General features: G+C 45.8%; 1 protein-coding gene across 3 annotated transcripts in view; it reads right to left on the bottom strand.

Annotated features, from left to right (window-relative positions):
• LOC111980466 (zinc finger and BTB domain-containing protein 16-A) overlaps positions 1-18,849 on the bottom strand; it is a 124,472-nt gene that overhangs the window by 12,524 nt on the left and 93,099 nt on the right. For all 3 annotated transcript variants that reach the window (XM_024011204.2, XM_024011202.2, XM_024011203.2), the window contains exon 5: positions 103-273. In XM_024011204.2, the coding sequence (XP_023866972.1) occupies positions 103-273 (171 nt within the window). The remainder of the gene's footprint in view (positions 1-102; positions 274-18,849) is intronic.

Below are 18,849 nucleotides of genomic sequence, written 5' to 3'. Positions count from 1 at the left end.
CAGGGGAACATGAGTGGCCTATAGCTGTGTGTCCTAGTGCTCTAGGATAGATGGGGACTTGACATGGCTGTTACTAAACGGTATTCTGCCACTGCCACTGACCTGTGTGCGAGCGCAGGTGGCGTTTGAGTGCGGTGTGGCTGGGGAAGGTGCGATTGCACTCGCTGCAGATGTAGCTGCGCACGCCGGCGTGGACTTCCATGTGCTGCTGCAGCGCCGGCTGCGTCTGGAAACGCTTCCCGCACAGCAGACAGAAGATGGCCATGTCCAAGCCTGAAGGAGAGGGAGGAGAGGGTGAGTTTTCTTTAGTCATTTAGTCTGGTTTATAGATTTACTTGAGCAGGAGATACTTTTGAGGGCAATCTGACAGAATATCACATGTTGACAGTCACGTAGCCAAGTTATACATCATTTCTGGAACAAGTCAAAAAGTAATAAAGGCATCTCTTTGTTCTATGGATTTTCAACATTATTGTTCATTGTACAATGTGGTACATTTCTTGAGATCTGTCTAGTCTTTTTTTTAAGGAAAGACATATCCTAAACCAAAGGAGGTGTCTGTCATTGTAAAACACCACTGGGAAAAGCACAGCAGGCTTGAACATTGCAATTGTGATCCCTTACCACAAGAGGTCAGTACCAAGATGAGAGCAATGACAACCAAGGTGAGCAGTGTGACAACAGACAGGCTAAGGACTGTGTTAGACTGGACGCCGTCAACACAATGGGATGTGCAATGGCCCTGTTTCTCATGCTTGGTGCACTTTAATATGGCCCTCATAGAACACACTGTGAGGATATGCTTTCACAATCTTTTTAAGCAAACCATTTTTAATCACATAAAAACGTTTGAAGATGTGCTTAATACTTCAGTTGAGTCTCGAGTCCAACAAGTAGCATTCATTTTTCTCCAGCACAGGCAAACAGGAATACAGCAAGCACAAACGTGCACGCACACACTCTCTTCACACTTTTTCAATTACCAGACTGGGGAAAACTCTYGGGAAAGAGTGAGTGTTTAGAGCTCAGCTTCTATTTCATCAGTCAATAACGCATCTTTGGGGCAAAGCTGCCACTAATTTAAAAATCTATGAGGAGCAGCGGACTCATGTTCATAAATGCACGAGAGGGAGGCCCAGAGACAGCCCTCCCCCTGGATCAATCACTGTCTCCCATCCACACCCAGGAGAGAATGAAAGGGAAAGGGGGAAAAGGGAGGGAGAGAGGGAGGAAGAGAGAGAGAGAGAGAGAGAGAGAGAGAGGGAGGGGAAGAAAAGAGGAGACAGATGAGGAAAAGGTAGTGAGAGGAAATATCAAGCAGCCATGTGCACGGTGAAGAGAGCAATGGGGTAGAGGGAGAGAACAGAGGGAGAGAGAGGGAGAAAAACAACAAGAGAATAAAACAGGGCCTGTCTTTAAATCTTCTCATAGTGAGGCCATAAAGGCACTTCCGTGCTAATAAATACTTCTTCCCCCCAACTTCTTCTTCTCCTTCTTCCTCTTCTTCTTTTATCAATGAAAGAGGGGCCATTGATTGGGGCCGATTGTCGCTGGAATCCCGCCAGGACTTGAGGCACTTAAGGTGGCTTGATTGACAGGGCTGCCTCACTCCTTCTCCCTATATCCCTATCCCCCTCTCTGTAATTTAACAACTCAGGGTGCTCTGGAGACAACACAGAGGACGGAGCATGACCGCTACCTCAGGGCTACCGCACACAAACAATTAATGTCCAAAACTAAGAGTTGAAGTATGAAAATGGTTTGAGTAGTTTTGGGGGCAAACAGAAACAGGGCGATTGAGAGAATGAGAGAGGTGGAAGGGGGAGAGAGAGAGAGAGGGAGGGAAGTAGAGGGACGGGAGAGCGAGAGAGAATGAGGGGAAGGTAGGGGGAAGGGACAGAGCGCGAGAGAGAGTGACAGGATGGGGGGAGGGTGGGGTGGGAGGGAAAGCTGTGCAGGAATGTAAGAGGTTAGCATGCCTTTGACCTGGGTATGGGATGAGGTGAGGTCTGGACATGGTGGAAGGAAAAACTAAAACCTCCACGCTGACTGGAGCTCCCATTTAACCCCACCAGATCTGGGTTGAACTACTATTCGAAATCATTTCAAATACTTTAGCTGGGCCCGATTGAGCTTGCGTGTTGCAATGAAACAAATTAAAAAGCCCCAAAAGCACAAACCCCCAAAATACTTTGAGCACTTAATCAAACACTCAAAGTATGTAGCTTTTTTAATAGTACTTGAACCCAGGTCTGAACCAACTACTCTCATTCCTAACTACTACTAGGATTCCCATTCCCACACAGGAGGTTACCTGATTCCCACCACACAATAATAACACTTCTATGGCCGTAAAACGCAGACCTGTTTAATGCTTTTAAGTGAATGGCACACAGGACTACTGTGTAGGAGAGAGTGTATGCACGCACATGACCGCGTGTATGTAAGTGTGTGTGTGTGTGTGTGTGTGCATTAATCCTGATGGCACTGCTCTTGTAGACTGCCCTTTTACCTCTGATATTCCGTCACACACAGACGCACTAGTTCAGTACAATAACCTGTACTCACTTCTTTGCCTGCGCTCTCCAGCACCACAGTAGTATATGCCCTACAACACATACTGTAGACATTCATACACATTTACATAATGGTGCAGCAGTCTTTCTGAGAAGAACTGTGTTTACCGTGCCGTTGTGCAAACCAGATGGCAGCTGCAATCTTGGGGTCAGAGAAAATGTGAGGGTCGTTGCCTCTTCATTAAGACCATACGAGACATGGGTTACAAGTGATCAATATTAACTACAGTATATACTGTACTAATCAAAGTAATTAAAAAGTACTTTCTTTTTCAAAACATACAAGCTTTCAGAGTACTACGTCTGTCATTTTTAAGCGGTTTGCCATTTGATACAGCATTTGAACCCATGACGACTAAATAATAACCAATCCTCTATTCCGCTTGGTAGAAAAGAGGAAAGAGGAGGACATAAGAGGACACAGAGAGCGAGACAGAGACAGAAAAAGAAAGAGAGAGAGAGAGAGGGGGGGGGGGATTGAGGAAGAGAGAGAGAGAGGGGTACAGACAGAGGTGAACAGGGCCTCCAGTGTGTCATGGAAGCGCAGTTGTGCTGATTAGCGTTAGCTGGAATTAAGTGCTACAAAGTGAGGCAGCCGGTCCAGTCTGAGGGGGTTGGTGTAGGCGATGGGGTGGGGGGGGTTAGAAGCAGCAGTGGCAAGGTGAAGGGCTGACGGATGAAGGGAGGCACGGAGATAAAGGAAGGTGGGAGTGGAGGAGAAAAGTAGTTGACCCGGGAGGTCTATTACAGTGTAAAATTGAGTCGGCCCAAAGTGACACCTGAAAAGAGGTGGTGGTGGAGGAAGAGGAGAAGGGGGTCTCACTCTGGAATAACTTACCTCCTCTCTCTCATTCTTACTCTGTCTATTTATAAAGGCCTGGCCACAGTACATTGGGGAGGGGGCTCTACTCTCGTCTGGATGCTAGGCAAGCGGTATCTTAATGGCCCTGGAGTGGCAAGCGCCGTTATTTAAGCAGGAACGGACAGGGCCTTTAATGGAGAGGAATACTCCTGGAGACCAGGGTGACATGCCCGGGAAAGGTAGGCCTACAGCCAGAGGAGAGAATAGCTACAGGCCTGCATGCTGGTAGTGGTGGTGGGGCTTGACGCTGTCTGTCTGCCATGGCCATTCCTCTGTGGAAGGGAAGTGATGTAGGTAGAAGTGCCCTTGTGATGAAAACCAAAGTGATTTAACTGTAGATGAATCCTTATGCTTTTTATGAATTCTGCCAACACCTCTTTCAGAAATAAAATGTCTTATTTTTTGCTTTGCAATGAAACGAAAGTATTACTATCAACAGTTTTACTACGGAGTGTCTAGCTTGCTGTTAGAACATGACAATGCATGAGTCATACAGTAGGTGTGAGCGAGTACTGAAGTCACTGTCAATTAGCTTCTTTCAGCTCAGCCTGGCTCTCTCCCGCTGCTCCGTCTACCACCTCAGCCGTCTGTCTGCTAGCTGGGTTCTCTTTACCTGTTGCTTTTCAATGAGTCGCTGAAACATTCACTGTTGAATCATGGGAATTGTAGGAGAATCGATTATTCAGTAGAGCCACAAAGCCCTGCTTGGGGGGGGGGGGGTGAAAATATCCACGGTTTGTGTAAGGACTGGACAATGTATCATACGATGGTGTGTGTGTATGTAACAGAGACTGACTGTGTGTAAGAGTAAATTACTGTGTGTGTGTGTGTGTGTGTGTGTGTGAGGAAGAGACGGAGAGAGAGCACACACACAAGGTTGTATTTACGTCAACCTTTCTGTCTCATTTAACCCAAACAAAGAGGGAGACGTGAGCCTAATATGATGGAGAGAGACTTTTACGACCGTGTTTCACGGCATATTAAATGCCACTGCTGCACAAACCTGGGTCCACACTTATCTAGTCAAAAACCATTGGTGTGACCAGCATATTACAGCAAGTTTGAATAATAACAATAACAACACAGCTGTGATCACCATTACCACTTCGGATGTCCTGGAGCTATGGGCATTGGTCAGGCGTCATTTCGTCACTGCTTCTCTAGTACCTAGTGCTTGAGGAGGTACTAAAAGTCAACCAGCTGTGTCTGTGTGTAGTGCACTGTGTGAGAGTGTGAGAGAGAGTTGTCCCTGCCTTCAGAAGAAATCCCCCCCCAAAAAGCTACACTCACAGGCAGACTTGGCTTCGACTGCCATCTACCTTCACATCTTCCCTTGGTGTGAGCTAAACGGCCACGAGCACTAGGTATTTCTAGTCTATGTATCTGAAGCAGTCCTCCTGTTCTTGTCAGTACCACACCTAAATGGATGGTGACTGCTGTCTTGTCCATGGGTGTGTTAGGGTACTAAGCACCACAGGGTTAATGAAGCAGAGAGGTCTAGGGACCTGAACACGGGCGTCAAATCACAGGCCATTAGATCAGGGTTAAGGATACACAGCCCTGCCTTTTACGCCCTCTTCTCCCTCTCATCAATATGCTCCAGCATTTAGCAGGATCCTGCATGTACAACAACAACAAGTCTGCCTCTTGACTAGTACTTTCAAAAATAACACGCGCAACAGCAGCAATGGGTGTCGCTGGTAAGAAACGTGTCACACGTGAATTATTCCCCTTGATGAATGAGGAATTAATGTGTAAATAACTACATAAAGTGGGTGTGTGGTGGGGGCGGGCGCGCGGGCTTGAAGAGAAGAGTGTGTGTTTGCGCTGTGAGAGAGGTTGGGCCTGACAGCAGGGGGGGAGTCAGAGGGGGCAGCTGTGGAGGGACAGGTGGGGGTGGCGTGGCGTGAGGGGGCAAGGGTGTGCACCCGGAGAGGGGAGCTCTTGGCAGCCCCTGCTGGGCCCGGGGGGACAATGGGTGCTGGCAGGGTCTGCTGAGGGGGACAATACCGCCAGTGGACTGCCAAGACCCACACCCCGAGCTGCAGTGTTGGGGGATGTAGCTACCAAACATATCATTCCTCCTATTCGACACATTGAAGGTCTTGAAGAGAATGACAAAGGTAGAATCTCCATACCAGTTCAACACAGAGACCCATTTTCTCCACTACGCCCCGTGAGGTGCAATGCCGCATTGAAAGCCTCCATGACCTTTTCACATCCACGGTAACCTGACGCATGGTGAAAACCAACCACTGGTGAAAACCAACCACTGAGGGGTCTTGTGTCTGAGACAGGCAAAGCGGAAGGAGAGGATAAACACCACCTCTGTCCCTCTTGCCTATAGGGCTCTGGTCAAAAGTAGTGCACAATTTAGGGCTTAGTGTTCCATTTGGGACATACGTTCTGTCTCACCTCAGTCACCCACACAGATCATAGTCATATTTGGACTGTGGGGCTGTGAGGCCTCAGTAGGCGAGGTGGGTCGAGTGGAATCAATGACCAGAGAGACACTGTGAGGTAAACGCTGTCTACTGTCCAGCTCCCAGCAGCCTCTATCTCTGAGGCCAAACAAGGCAGTATGGGGGCACTGGCAACATGCAGCAACACAACACATGTCACTGAGAAAGGTTAGTGACACACAGAGGTTCTGAACTGTGGAGAGCTAATTGATGCTAATTGATAATATTATTTTTTCCCCTAATGAGAGTACAATGCGCTCATGTACCTTCTGTTGAGTGAGAATTGTTTCTTTCTAAACTCACGTCCGGCCTGCACCGGTTGTGTTAAAGAGCCTGGTATGTGCTCACACGTGCACGCACGCATACGCCTGGAGGAAAAGAGCAGAGCCATCTAATCCCTGAGAGTGGCCTGGCATATCAGAGGCACCAGGCCTGAACCCCGGACAACAGGTCTTGACCGGAATACAGAGAAGAGAGAGGGAAAGAGGGAACGAGAGAGAGAAAGAAAGGAGAGCAGAATGGAGAAACACAGAGAGAGAAAGAGAAAAAGAGCGAGCCGCACAGGCTAATTAATTCAAAACGCCTCACTGGCTTTGATAAGAAACGCAAGAAAAGAGCCTCGATTAATTTTTTATTGATCTAACGGGAGAGAGGGTGAGAAAGAGATAGAGGAGGGAGAGAGAGTAAAATAGAGAGACCGAGGATTACATCTACATGCAATTAATAAATATCCATTGTCGGAATATAATGATCTGTGGAATATAGACATCCAATCAAATGATCGGCTGGCTGTATTTACAATCATAAGATATGGTTTCTCTAACACACAATCGAACACGATGTTTATATAATACATACAAGACCTTAAAAGGAACCTGGCGTCGAATAAAACCCTCATTATTCTCCCGAGCTCAAAAACACCACACAGTGTAACCAACAAACCTGGGCAAAATACCGTGTCCTGCATACAAAACACAATTTTCGCAGTGCCGTGCGCCACCATCCATGCCAATAGTGAGTGATAATTCACATCAGAGTGTCATGGAGCGGGCATCGCGAGATGAACCGTTCTCTGGTTAGATTAATACCACCAGATGCAGACTAGATGCAGCTTTCCATGTTGTCTGTAGCTTGTGAGGTGTGGAGACACTTAGTTGCTTCTATGTTATTTTGTTTTGTTGCTTTTTTGTGCCATTGCTTTTTCTGGGTGCTACGTGTTGCTTGTCCTATGTTGCTCTGAACGGGCTCACTGCTCATTGTGTTTGTTTGTATTGTTATTGTAATTGTTTTTAGTAACCTGCCCGGGGACTGCGGTTGAAAATTTGCCGGCTGGCTAAAACCAGCACTTTTACTGAAACGTTGATTAAATATTCACTATCCCTGTAAAAATGAACTCAAACTCAGATGCCATATTAATTACCCAGAGATACCACACTGCATGGTCAACGAAATGGACATTTGAGCTTCAAGGGAAACATCTCTATTCTGGGAAAATTCATCACTTGGAAATATCTGATGGTCCTCCTCACAAGATACAGTAGGCAAGGTTTTTGATATGTTTATGGTACAGGTGTTTCATATATTTATCAATCAAGAGCCTTAACCAATATTCAGACTGACTGGAAACAGTAAACTGCAGAAGTTTGATGTTGACATACCGACTGGGTTTTGTCTGGCATCTATTTAGGAATGTACATAATGGTCTGTTCCGGGCCATACCACCTTCCCTACGTATATGCAAGGGGTGTCACTCTAGTTTAGATGGCGGGCCTCTTGATTAATCTGCCCTGCGCTGCCGAAAAGCTCTTAAAGATCATAAATGGCGTACGGACAGAATTTACAACATCAGCAGGCCGTTCAGCAGAGAAAGAGGTGTTGGGGGGGGGGGGGGAAGACGAAGACAAACACACAAAGAACGGGCGCCGTGCGCCTTTGTAAGAGAATATAATTTACAGTGCACAGCCGGCCCTTGCCTTTGGTCCTGCGGATAGTTTACAAAGCAGAGGACCGTGCTCGTTCGCCCTCGCTTCCTCACCCCCTCCTCCTCCCCCGCCTCGCTCTTCCAATCCCACAAATCCGATTTAATCAGACAACTTGCGCAGTGTAGTTCGAAGTAAGAAAAAGGATAATTAGTAAACAGAGAGCTACTCGGCAGCTTCATTGGCATTCGCACAGAGTTACTGTGTCGCATTTAAAATGCAGTCTGATGAAGTCTACAAAATCAAACCATTTGTTACTCCTATTGAGGAGGCTTCAGGCCAATGGCAATTAAATTGGAATTAGTGCGGGGGAATGAGATACGGCAGATTCATACCAAGGAGGGGGAAACTGTCTGGATGATGTCTGGAGCGTGCTCAAGTTTACAGTGGCCAAGGCTTGGATTGTAAATAATGTGGTTTCCGCTTGATCTCTTTCTCGTTCTCCCTTTCTGCCATGACCGCCTTTGTCACCATACCCCACGTCATTCCTCTTCTTGTTTGCTTTTTTGTCCTTCTGTTTAGGTTCTGAGTAAATTCACCCATGTTTATCATGGTCTTATTTTCTATATACAAATAAACAAGCCCATGAGGAATTATTCCTGAGAAATACACATGCAGGGTACTAAATCCTATGTTGACAGCAATACAGACGCATTACATCATCACACAGGGATGGAACCAGATCAGCAGGCTGCCACTCAGATTTGGGTTGACAGGTTTATCATACTCACTGATAATCATATGAGTCTAGCGCGTGTGTGTGTGTGTACACACTTGAATAGGAATTGGCGCGCATGTGCATGTATGTATTTGTATGTTTTTACTTTGCATGTGAACGCATCTGTGTATCTGCGAACCAAACAGCTTGTGTATACTGTGCATGTGCACGTCTGCTTTGAATGAGAGAGAGAGAGAGAGCGAGAGAGCGAGAGAGCGAGCAAGAGAGAGCAAGAGAGAGAGAGAGATGCCATTTGCTGTGCCACAGCTGATTGGGCACAGTGGTAATGGGATGGGGCTAACGGTGGGCGAGAGGGAGCACGCTGGCCAGCGAGGGAGGCTGCGGGCGGAGAGGGGACAGAGGGGGGAGCAAGAGATGGGAGATAAATGGAGTGCAAATGATAGGGAACAGCTCCTGCAGTAGAGCTGGCTTCCCCAGTGCTCGCCTCGCCTGGCCGTGGTAACCGGGCCAATGGTTGCCAAGGGTGTCGGTGGTCACAGTCCCCTCATTGGCCACGAGCGACGGGCATTTACAATGTAGGGTGTTGTTCAGGGGGATGGCCAGAAGGGGTCGAAGTGGATGATTGGTCAAAATGAGTGGTTGTAAAGTGTCTGGTCTATCATAAAGGGGGACATCTATACATGTAATCAATGTGATGGGTTTTACATTCATTTCAAGGCCAAATTAAACACATTTTTGTAAAATATGAATATATATTTTTTAACAATTAGACAATTGCACTTGTATATCTTAAATAACTATACTACTTCGTAGTCACTTCTATAACGAAGGTTACATACATACACTGAGTATACAAAATATTAGGAATATGACTGACTGACCAGGTGAATCCAGGTGAAAGCTCTGATCCCTTATTGATGTCACTTGTTAAATCCACTTTAAATCAGCGTAGATGAAGGGGAGGAAGAAGGATTTTTATTGCGACATGGATTGTGTATGTTTGCCATACACAGGGTGAATGGGTAAGACAAAATATTTAAGTGCCTTTGAACGGGGTATGGTAGTAGGTCAGGCGCAACGTTTGTATCAAGAACTGCAACACTTACGGGTTTTTCACGCTCAACAGTTTCCTGTGTGTATCAAGAATGGTCCACCACCCAAAGGACAACTCAATATTAGGAAGATGCTTGGTACAAACTCGCCTGATTCAATTCATTGAGGGCTTGATGATTAGTTGACAAGTTGAATCAGGTGTGCTTGTCCAGGGCTACAAAAAAAAAGTGTCATGTTTGAGGGTACTGGAGGACTGGAATTGGGAAACACTGCTGTAGGTTGATGCCAATACCAAAGAACATGACTGGAAATACAAAGGATTTCCAACAATGAAAATAAATGACACCGCTCACTCAGATGACAAACTGCCACAGTGAAAAGAGATTTGCAAAGACAAGTCATTTGTATGTCCTGTGGTTTTCCGCTTAAAATGCTAAATTGTCTGTCCCTTTGTTTGCTTACTGATGAAGCTTCACATTTGATCGCATTCCTTTCCCCCCTCTTCTTTTTACACTTACAGGAATTGGAGACCTGCACCTCGTAAATGGTTCCTAGGAAATGTATTCAGTTGACGTAATAGTAAAATTGTAGACTATCCTTTTGTTGGAGAAAACACTGTCAAAAAATATTTTGAAACCAAAAAAAGGATGTATTGTATATCCTTAAAAATGCAATGTGTTATTACAGATTCAATAGAGCAGGGGTTCCCAAACTTGATCCTGGGCCATTACACTCACCCTCCTCCCGGGTGCACATTTTGGTTTGAACCCTAGCACTACACAGCTGATTCAAATAATCAAAGCTTGGTGACGAGTTGGTCATTTGTATCAGCTGTGTAGTGCTAGGGAAAAAACTAAAACGTGCCCCGGCATAGAATACAGTGCCTACAAAAGCGATATGTTTAGAATGGGCACCTGTACTTCTCCATGACCCTAGGGGACTGAGGTGTCTTGAGACATCATGTGATCCGAGATCAACTGAGCTCTACATCCCACCATGAGAAACTGATGTAGAGAGTACGAGAAAGTGCGAAAGACAGACAAACGGGAGAAAGCACAAGCATGCTCCAGAGAAATAGAAAGACAAAGGGAAGAAATAGGAGAGAGGGAAAGCAAGACAAATATAGGAACACACTGTCCATAGAGAGAGAGAGAGACAGACAGACAGACAGAGAGATGTAGGAAACTCCACTCTGAGGGGCAAGTGACAGATCTATCACCTTTCTGTCTGGGAGCCATCCAGTTTGTCTGACTGTGTATATGGGAGTGCCACCAACGTGACAACTCATCGGCCCCCACCGTCTAACACACCCCTCATTTCCTCTCACTGTACCCTCTCACCATCAACCCAGTGTCTCCAGTCCACACATTAACAATCCTACATTCAATTCTAGATAGTTCAACTACAAACCAACCAATTATTTTCTCCACTTTCAGCCCCTGTAGTGATGTGTGTGATTTTGTACATAGCCCAGTAGCTTCACAACCGATCAGTGGTTCACCCATTCACCCTTCTCCACTACCCCAACACCCCGCAGTGAGAGATTTTGCTGTAATCCATACAAATGAAGGGCTGGGGGACAAAAATCCCCCCTGTTGGTCTCTGCTGTAGTCATTAACAGGTTTCAAGTGCAAGAAAAGCCACATTCCCATTGCGTCTTTTCCCCATTCCATTGCCTTTTTCCCTTGGTATGACTGGTTGATAATGTGGCTGGGAGTGGAGCAGAGCACCCCTCCATCCCTGCATTGGAATTCACTTTCTGCATCTTCCCATGATTTATTCCCAGTGGCCATCTGGACAGTGGACAGACAATGTGGCCAGGGCTCTGAATGACCGGCCGTATTAGTCATAGGCTCTTAGGCTCGACCTCTTACGTCCCTAATCTTTATACTTTTGGTATTTTGCTGTGGCCAAATGACCGGAGCTAGGCCCCCTCCCCTTATCCCTCCCTCCCTCCCTCCCTTCTCTCTTTTTCTCACTTGGCGCTGACACGGTCTTTCCCAGTGGACAAAAGGCTTTCAGCGCCTCTCTACTGTCACCCCCCTCCCTCCTACTCCTCCCCCTTCAACCTCTAGTCCAATCTGACAGGAACGGGAGTTTGTTTTGTTTTCTGAGACGTCTGGGGAAACAAGAGAAAAGGGGACTAAAGCTGCACGGCTACAAAAAAATGGGGGGTTAGGGTGATGGTGGTGAGCTGGTGTGGGAGGGAGATCCCATGGGTGCAAAAAAAGGTAAAACTAATCATATCTGAATGCGATGGGAGAAGCATGGCTGAATGACTTATAAAGATAAAGGTATTAGGTATAATAGGGATGGCATGCTTCTCCCCCAGCTTAATGTAGGCCTTTGTGGGTCCTAGGGTGCTACAAGTATCCCTTTTGTTGGCGCTTCGGTTAAGGGCAATGTACATTTCAAACCTCGCGGCCCAGGGAATGAATGCTGCCTCGAGACAACTGGCTAGCCTAAGTGAAAGCTGTGTTTGTATAACTGCAAAAATGCCTAAATAGACAAAGGAACAGTAATCAACGTGCCTTCCATAATTTGGGAGCCCTTGACCGTATGGTGCAGCGCTCTGTTCGCGTGTGAGCGTTTTTGGCGTAAACAACTGAATGAAAATGCAGTTAAAGCGCAAACAGACTTCTTTGTTCCACACACAGGGTCAAATGGAGCACTCGGGGGAAAAAGCCAGCACCTCCCTTGGTCAGACAAACAAAAACTATGTATATGTGATGTCTGATTACTGGAATAGGGGATACAGCACTGCATCTACCAAGCCAATCCATAGGCTCAATACAGCCATGACATTTCATCTTAACAATGGGAACACTCCAAGTGTCTAATATTCAAACTCCATAACCCTGTTGTACTGAACAGCAACAGAGAAAAGGCAAACAAGCTATAGCGAGAGAAAGCAAGATATGGAGTGAGCGAAACAGAGTGCGAGAGAGAGGGAGTGAAACAGACACACAAAGAGCGCAAGCGAGAGATGGAGTGAGTGAAACAGAGAGACCGAGAGAGAATGAGAAAAAAGAGAGGGATGCATTGGTCCGAGCCCCTGCCCTGTCTCTCCCAACAGTTTTCTGTCAACTGTTGGGAGAGACAGGGCAGGGGTTGACCATCTCAATTAGGTCGGGCCATTTTACTAATGATCTCTGAAACATGTTGATTTAGAGAGCGGTACAGCCCTGACCTTGAAGCCAAACAGCAAACAGCACAGCGCTCAACAAGTCTTTGTGAGGGAAGAAAATACTTTATTTATAGATCAGCTGAGTGTCGATCAAGCCGCAGCATCAGGAAGAGGGCCCCTTGGAGGTGGGGTGGGGGGGGCCTGGGGAGCGCTTTTGAAGAACTAATACAGCATTCTGCCTCAATCTCTCCAACCACCCTTTTAATTCCATTAGAAAGGAAATTGATTTGGGTTGGCTCTTAGCGGCCACAGAAGACCAGTAGCTCTCTCGCTCTCTTTCTCTTACACACACACGTACGTAGCAGAGCCTACGCACACACACACTATCAGGTGGAAATGGTCGACGGAAAAACTAAATCATTTAAGTGGGTTAGCCAGGAAGATGTGAATGTATTCGTTATTTTCAAAACTACATTTGGCGTTATGGGACGAAGGCGGAGGAGAGGCAGTCGAGATGGAGCCCAAGGCTTTCAAAGCTGATGTGCGTACATTATCTATAATCAATACGCCTTTAGAGGGACTCGGAAGAAGAAAAAGCAGGCGCGCGTACGCGCACACAGTCCGTTAAGGGTTCCCTCCTTTAATTTGTGTGAAATCTAATGAATGTACTTCTTCATATTAGTGGAGACACTCATCGTTGTTTATCCCTGGAAGATAACACCTGTCAGTCTGACAAAACACTGGGAATTCATCTAAAAACAGATGTTACTATCAAAACATCTCATCTACAACCATCCGTCTCAAGTCAGCACAGGCCTTCGGCATGAGTGACGTCAGTCTGGCAAGCATTTTGGCTCATAGTGACTGACGAGCTCTATGTATAACTGTAACTAAGAACAAGTCTGACTTTACTTGTCCTTCTACTGTAGGCTATAAAAGTACATCTGGGCCGATATGGACCAAAATACATATTGCAAAATCCATATCGCGATAAATTGACTAAATTGAAGCGATAATGATAAATCGAACGATGTGCACAACAGTTAAAAAAAAATACAAACAAATCCATGACCTCCCGAGTGGTGCAGTGGTCTAAGGCACTGCGACCGGGAAACCTATGGGGCGACTCCTGTGGCGGGCCGGGCGCAGCGGTTGCCAGGTGCACGGTGTTTCCTCCGACACATTGGTGCGGCTGGCTTCCGGATTAAGTGGGCATTGTGTCAAGAAGCAGTGTGGCTTGGTTGGGTTGTGATTCGGAGGACGCACGGCTCTCAACCTTTGCCTCTCCCGAGTCCGTAAGTGAGTTGCAGCGAAGAGACAAGACTGTAACTAAGAATCGGATACCACAAAATTTGTGAGAAAACGGTATAAAAAAATTCATAAAATAAAATCCACTAGTTTGATGGTTATTGACACCCATATTAGCAAACTTATTTAATTTCAAACTTCACATTTAGCTAGAGAGGATACTAACGATGTCACGACCGTCGTCAGGGTGGAAATGACCGGACCAAGGTGCAGCGTGGTAAGCGTACATTTTCCTTTATTTATGTAAATATGATATGTAATATCATTTTGACTTCATTTCATATCAATTTGATGATTGATCAGAAGTAAGGATCTCAGTTGAGCGTTCATCAGATTGTTGGAAAGGTTATGAGATATGTCTATTAAAAAAGGATACGTTGATATTGTTGCATTAAGCTGTGATTTATAATTCATTCAAGGACAACCTTTGCACCTTGAATGGCAAGTAATGGTAATTATAGTATAGAAACCAACAACTGTCCAGAGGCATTAGTCTCAGTATGTGTGTGTGTGTGATCTGAGCGTCAGTAGGGCTAGACGGACAATCATGCTTCCTGCCTATCACGACAATGTGAACAGGCAAGGATCTCATACCAACATACCCACGAGTCTCTCAATGGGTTGCCTAATAGAGACCCGAATTATCATGCATAGCATAACTTGACAAACATAGGCTTGGTGGAAGTGCACTTTAAATCAATATCGCCAGCCAGATTTTATCAGAAATGGTATTATAGCCGATTAAGATCTTCTCTTCACTGTGAAGTTACAAGGCTGTCGACCCCACATTCAAAAGGTGGTTCAATTAGTAATTTGCAGCGCAGAGCGTCTGGCAGCCCAGAGTAAAGAGGCATGTTTCAAAGGGATATCAAAGTGAGCCGAGACTCGGCGAGGCAAAGAAACCCTGACAAGAACGTTACAGCTTTGTATCCAAGTGAGCAACAAGTATGGTCCTATAGAACGGATAATGCCATCAGAGGCCTGGAGTTCACAGGGGCAGTTTCTGAGAAACCTGTGTATGTAATCCTCATGCATTGCCTACACACTTAAAAAGTGAACATGCACTATATATACAAAAGTATGTGGACACCTCTTCAAATTAGTAGATTCGGCTATTTCAGCCACACTTGTTGCTGACAGGTGTATAAAATCGAGCACACAGCCATGCAATCTCCATAGACAAACATTGGCAGTAGAATGGCATTACTGAAGAGCTTAGTGATTTTCAACATGGCACTGTCATAGGATGCCACCTTTCCAACAAGCCAGTTAGTCGAATTTCTGCCCTGCTAGAGCTGCCCCGGTCAACTGTAAGTGCTGATATTGTGAAATGGAAACGTCTAGAAGCAACAACGGCTCGGCCGTGAAATGGTAGGCCACACAAGCTCACAGAACGGGGTTGCAACACTCTCTACCAAGTTCCAAACTGCCTCTGGAAGCAACGTCAGCACAATAACTGTTGATCGGGAGCTACATGAAATGGGTTTCCATGGCCCGAGCAGCCGCACAAAAGCTTAAACCATGCGCAATGCCAAGCGTCGGCTGGAGTGGTGTAAAGCTCACCGCCAATGGACTTTGGAGCAGTGGAAACGCGTTCTCTGGAGTGATGAATCACGCTTTACCATTTGGCAGTCCGTTGGACGAATTTGGGTTTGGCAGATGCCAGGAAAACACTACCTGCCCGAATGCATAGTGCTAGCTGTAAAGTTTGGTGGAGGAGGAATAATGGTATGGGGCTGTTTTTCATTGTTCGCGCTAGGCCCCTTAGTTCCACTGAATGGAAATCTTAACGCTACAGCATACAATGACATTCCAGATGACTTTGTGCTTCCAACTTTGGGGCAACAGTTTGGGGAATACCCTTTCCTACTTTCAGCATGACAATGCCCCCGTGCACAAAGCGAGGTCCATACAGAAATGGTTTGTTGAGATCAGTGTAGAAAAACTTGACTGGCCTGTACAGAGCCCTGACCTCAACCCCATCGAACACATTTGGAATGAATTGGAACGCCGACTGCGAGCCAGGCCTAATGGTCCAACATCAGTGCCCGACCTCACTAATGCTCTTGTGGCTGAATGGAAGCAACATCTAGTAGAAAGCCTTCCCAGAAGAGTGGAGGCTGTTATAGCAGCAAAGGGAGGGCCAAGCTCCATATTAATACCAATGATTTTGGAATGAGATGTTCGATGAGTCCACATCATTTTGGTCATGTAGTGTCTATATAGGCCATGGGCTTCTAAGAATGCCAATGGCAAGTCTGAATGCAGACTACTAGTGACAATGATAAAAGGCACTATAATACATTATAAATACTGTGTCTTCCGATGGTTCATTGATGTGTGCTAATGGATGGAAAATAAGGCCTAAATTAAAATAATGATCTATTATAAGGACCATCATTGTCATTCTCCTGAGGTATGGGATATGTCTGGTGTTGCCCTAGATTGCCTAAAAGCAGATAAACAATCCAATTCAATAAATTGGTCCTGCAGGAGAATTATGAGAGGGAGATTAGTGGGAGATAATCATCTAACTGTAATGATAGCCGCAATTGCACAAAAATGGACAATAAATTCATTTGTGAATTAAAAATCACAGATAAACTGAAAGGAAAGAGAGGAAAAACCCTACGGATATTTTACTGTCTGCATGCAGTTCACCAAACTGCCTCTGAACACCAGGTGGAGCTCTTCTGACTCGACCACCCCACTGTGTTCGCAGTGCCTCGACTCTCTGCTCCACAAGTGAAGCGAGTGCAGGCAGGGGGAAGACCTCAAATGACCTCACAGAGTTGGAACAGGCTCCAGAAATCCTGGATTTTAATTTTTCCACTTTCCTACAGCTGTAATGTGTGTACAATAAAGATACAGATCAGGGGCTGAAGATTAGCCTATAGAAAGTAGGTTCGGGGAGGGTCAGGAGTTTGTTGCGCTGCACTAAAAGTCACTGAAGGGGATAGGAAAATAACAGATTATTCCAGTCAATGAGTGAGAGTTGCTACTCTGCCAAAGCCTCAAAACATAGAGAAATGGGGATAATTGAATCTGCCTTGTATTGGAAACATCGCTCAGACAGCAATATTGGCGAAACAGCTCAAAGCCCAACCTCAGAGATGTGTACAGCAGATATTATGAAATCAATGTATTCAGTGTTTTTACAGAGTGACTCAACCACCTAACCTGTCGCTCTGACGTTTCAGTCTCTCTCTCCTGCCTTCTCCGTCACCTCTCAGCGAAATGGTATATCGCTATGTGCAGTCACAGTCAGTCAGTGATACCTTGAGAGTCCACTCAGACAACCACAGTGTGGGCATCCCCTCTATCCCCCTCTGCAGTCGGTGGTCTCTTCTCCCTGTGGGCCGTAGATCATCCCCGACAGACCCCAGGAAATTACAGCGTGGAGAGGAGAGGAACTTATCGCGAGGCCAGAGTGGCCGTTATAAATCGCCACACTTTTCAGGGAGTTTGCAGGCACCTTGTAGTAGTGGTCTGCTTGGATAAAAACCCGACAGACGTACACCATACACCACCATACACCAACATACAGATATGAGCCAAAGGGGCAAATGCAAACCCAGATGCAGTTATGCACAAACACTGACACACATACAAAAAAGTGAGACACCAAAACAGACACTCTGTCCTCACACATTGAAATAAATGTCTCTGAAAGTATTAAACACACATGCATATCAATTAACTGCAAAAGGTTCAGGATAACACAACTTTTTTGAAAAACACAAATTAGAAGGGAATGAGTGAAACGTTTAACTGAATACCTAATCTTTCACTAAAAAGGGAACCTAACCAGTAAGTGGACAGACCTTGCATTCTGGTGTGAACGGTTATTTTTTTAAGACTTGTGCCCTTTCACCTGGCCCCGAGCCCTAGCCTGGGGTTAAAGTATAATCCAGGTCCTGTGACTACAAAGGCTGGCCCCTGAGGGTCAAGGATTGGCACATTTTTTGAATTGCACTGTCATCTTGAGCCCCGACCGACTGCACATCAAAGGATTACATGGCCAGGCCTCTTCCTTCCACTTGTGTTAAGACAGCAAATTGCCAAACCAATTCCGCCTTCTTCTCTAAAGCATTAAATAAATTGGACTTGCTTTTGGAGAGGAACATTTTGCTTGCGTGAGGAGAGTATGATCTCAGAGAACTTTCAGAATAAACCGCTATCAAATTAAATGGAGATCCGACTATTGGAAATTCACAAAGTTTGTTTTGAGATGTTTTATGTCAGCTCTTATCTTTGAAAATATTCATCTTAAAAGACTAAGGCTCAATATCATTGCTGCTAAAACTTTCCATAACAGTTTTTGTGCTTTTTTAACAAACGCATTTAACGGCCTCGTAACTCAGCCTTAAATTCCACATTTTGTTTTATAGATTTTCTGTCAATACAGTTTAAAAGAAAAGCACCCTTTGAATTTAAGACCAATTCGCTCGGTTAAGAGCGGCTTAAATTGATGTTCCCCCCTCCCCCATTTTCACAGGGTGAAGAAGAAGATAAAGAAGAAGAGGGAGAAAAAAATATGTTTTTGTGAGGCTTCTCTCCTGGCGCGCAACTGTACAAAAGGAAGCAGATTTGCGGAGGAGATGAACCCTGACCCCTAAGCCGCTGAAAGGTCCACAAAGGCCCAAATACCACCTAATCAATCACATTCCAGGAGCAGTGGTCAGCGGGCCGTGTGGCCGGACTGTAAACGGACACTGGGCCCTGGAAGGGGGCCTCTAGACTGAACCCCCCACCACCACTTCACTCCAGCCCTCGGAATTCCATGGTGGTGGTGGTGGTGGG

Source organism: Salvelinus sp. IW2-2015, linkage group LG20 (genome assembly GCF_002910315.2).
Source record: "Salvelinus sp. IW2-2015 linkage group LG20, ASM291031v2, whole genome shotgun sequence".
Classification (NCBI taxonomy): domain Eukaryota; kingdom Metazoa; phylum Chordata; class Actinopteri; order Salmoniformes; family Salmonidae; genus Salvelinus; species Salvelinus sp. IW2-2015.
Note: the sequence above shows the minus strand (reverse complement) of the source record. Positions and strands in the feature narration are given on the sequence as shown.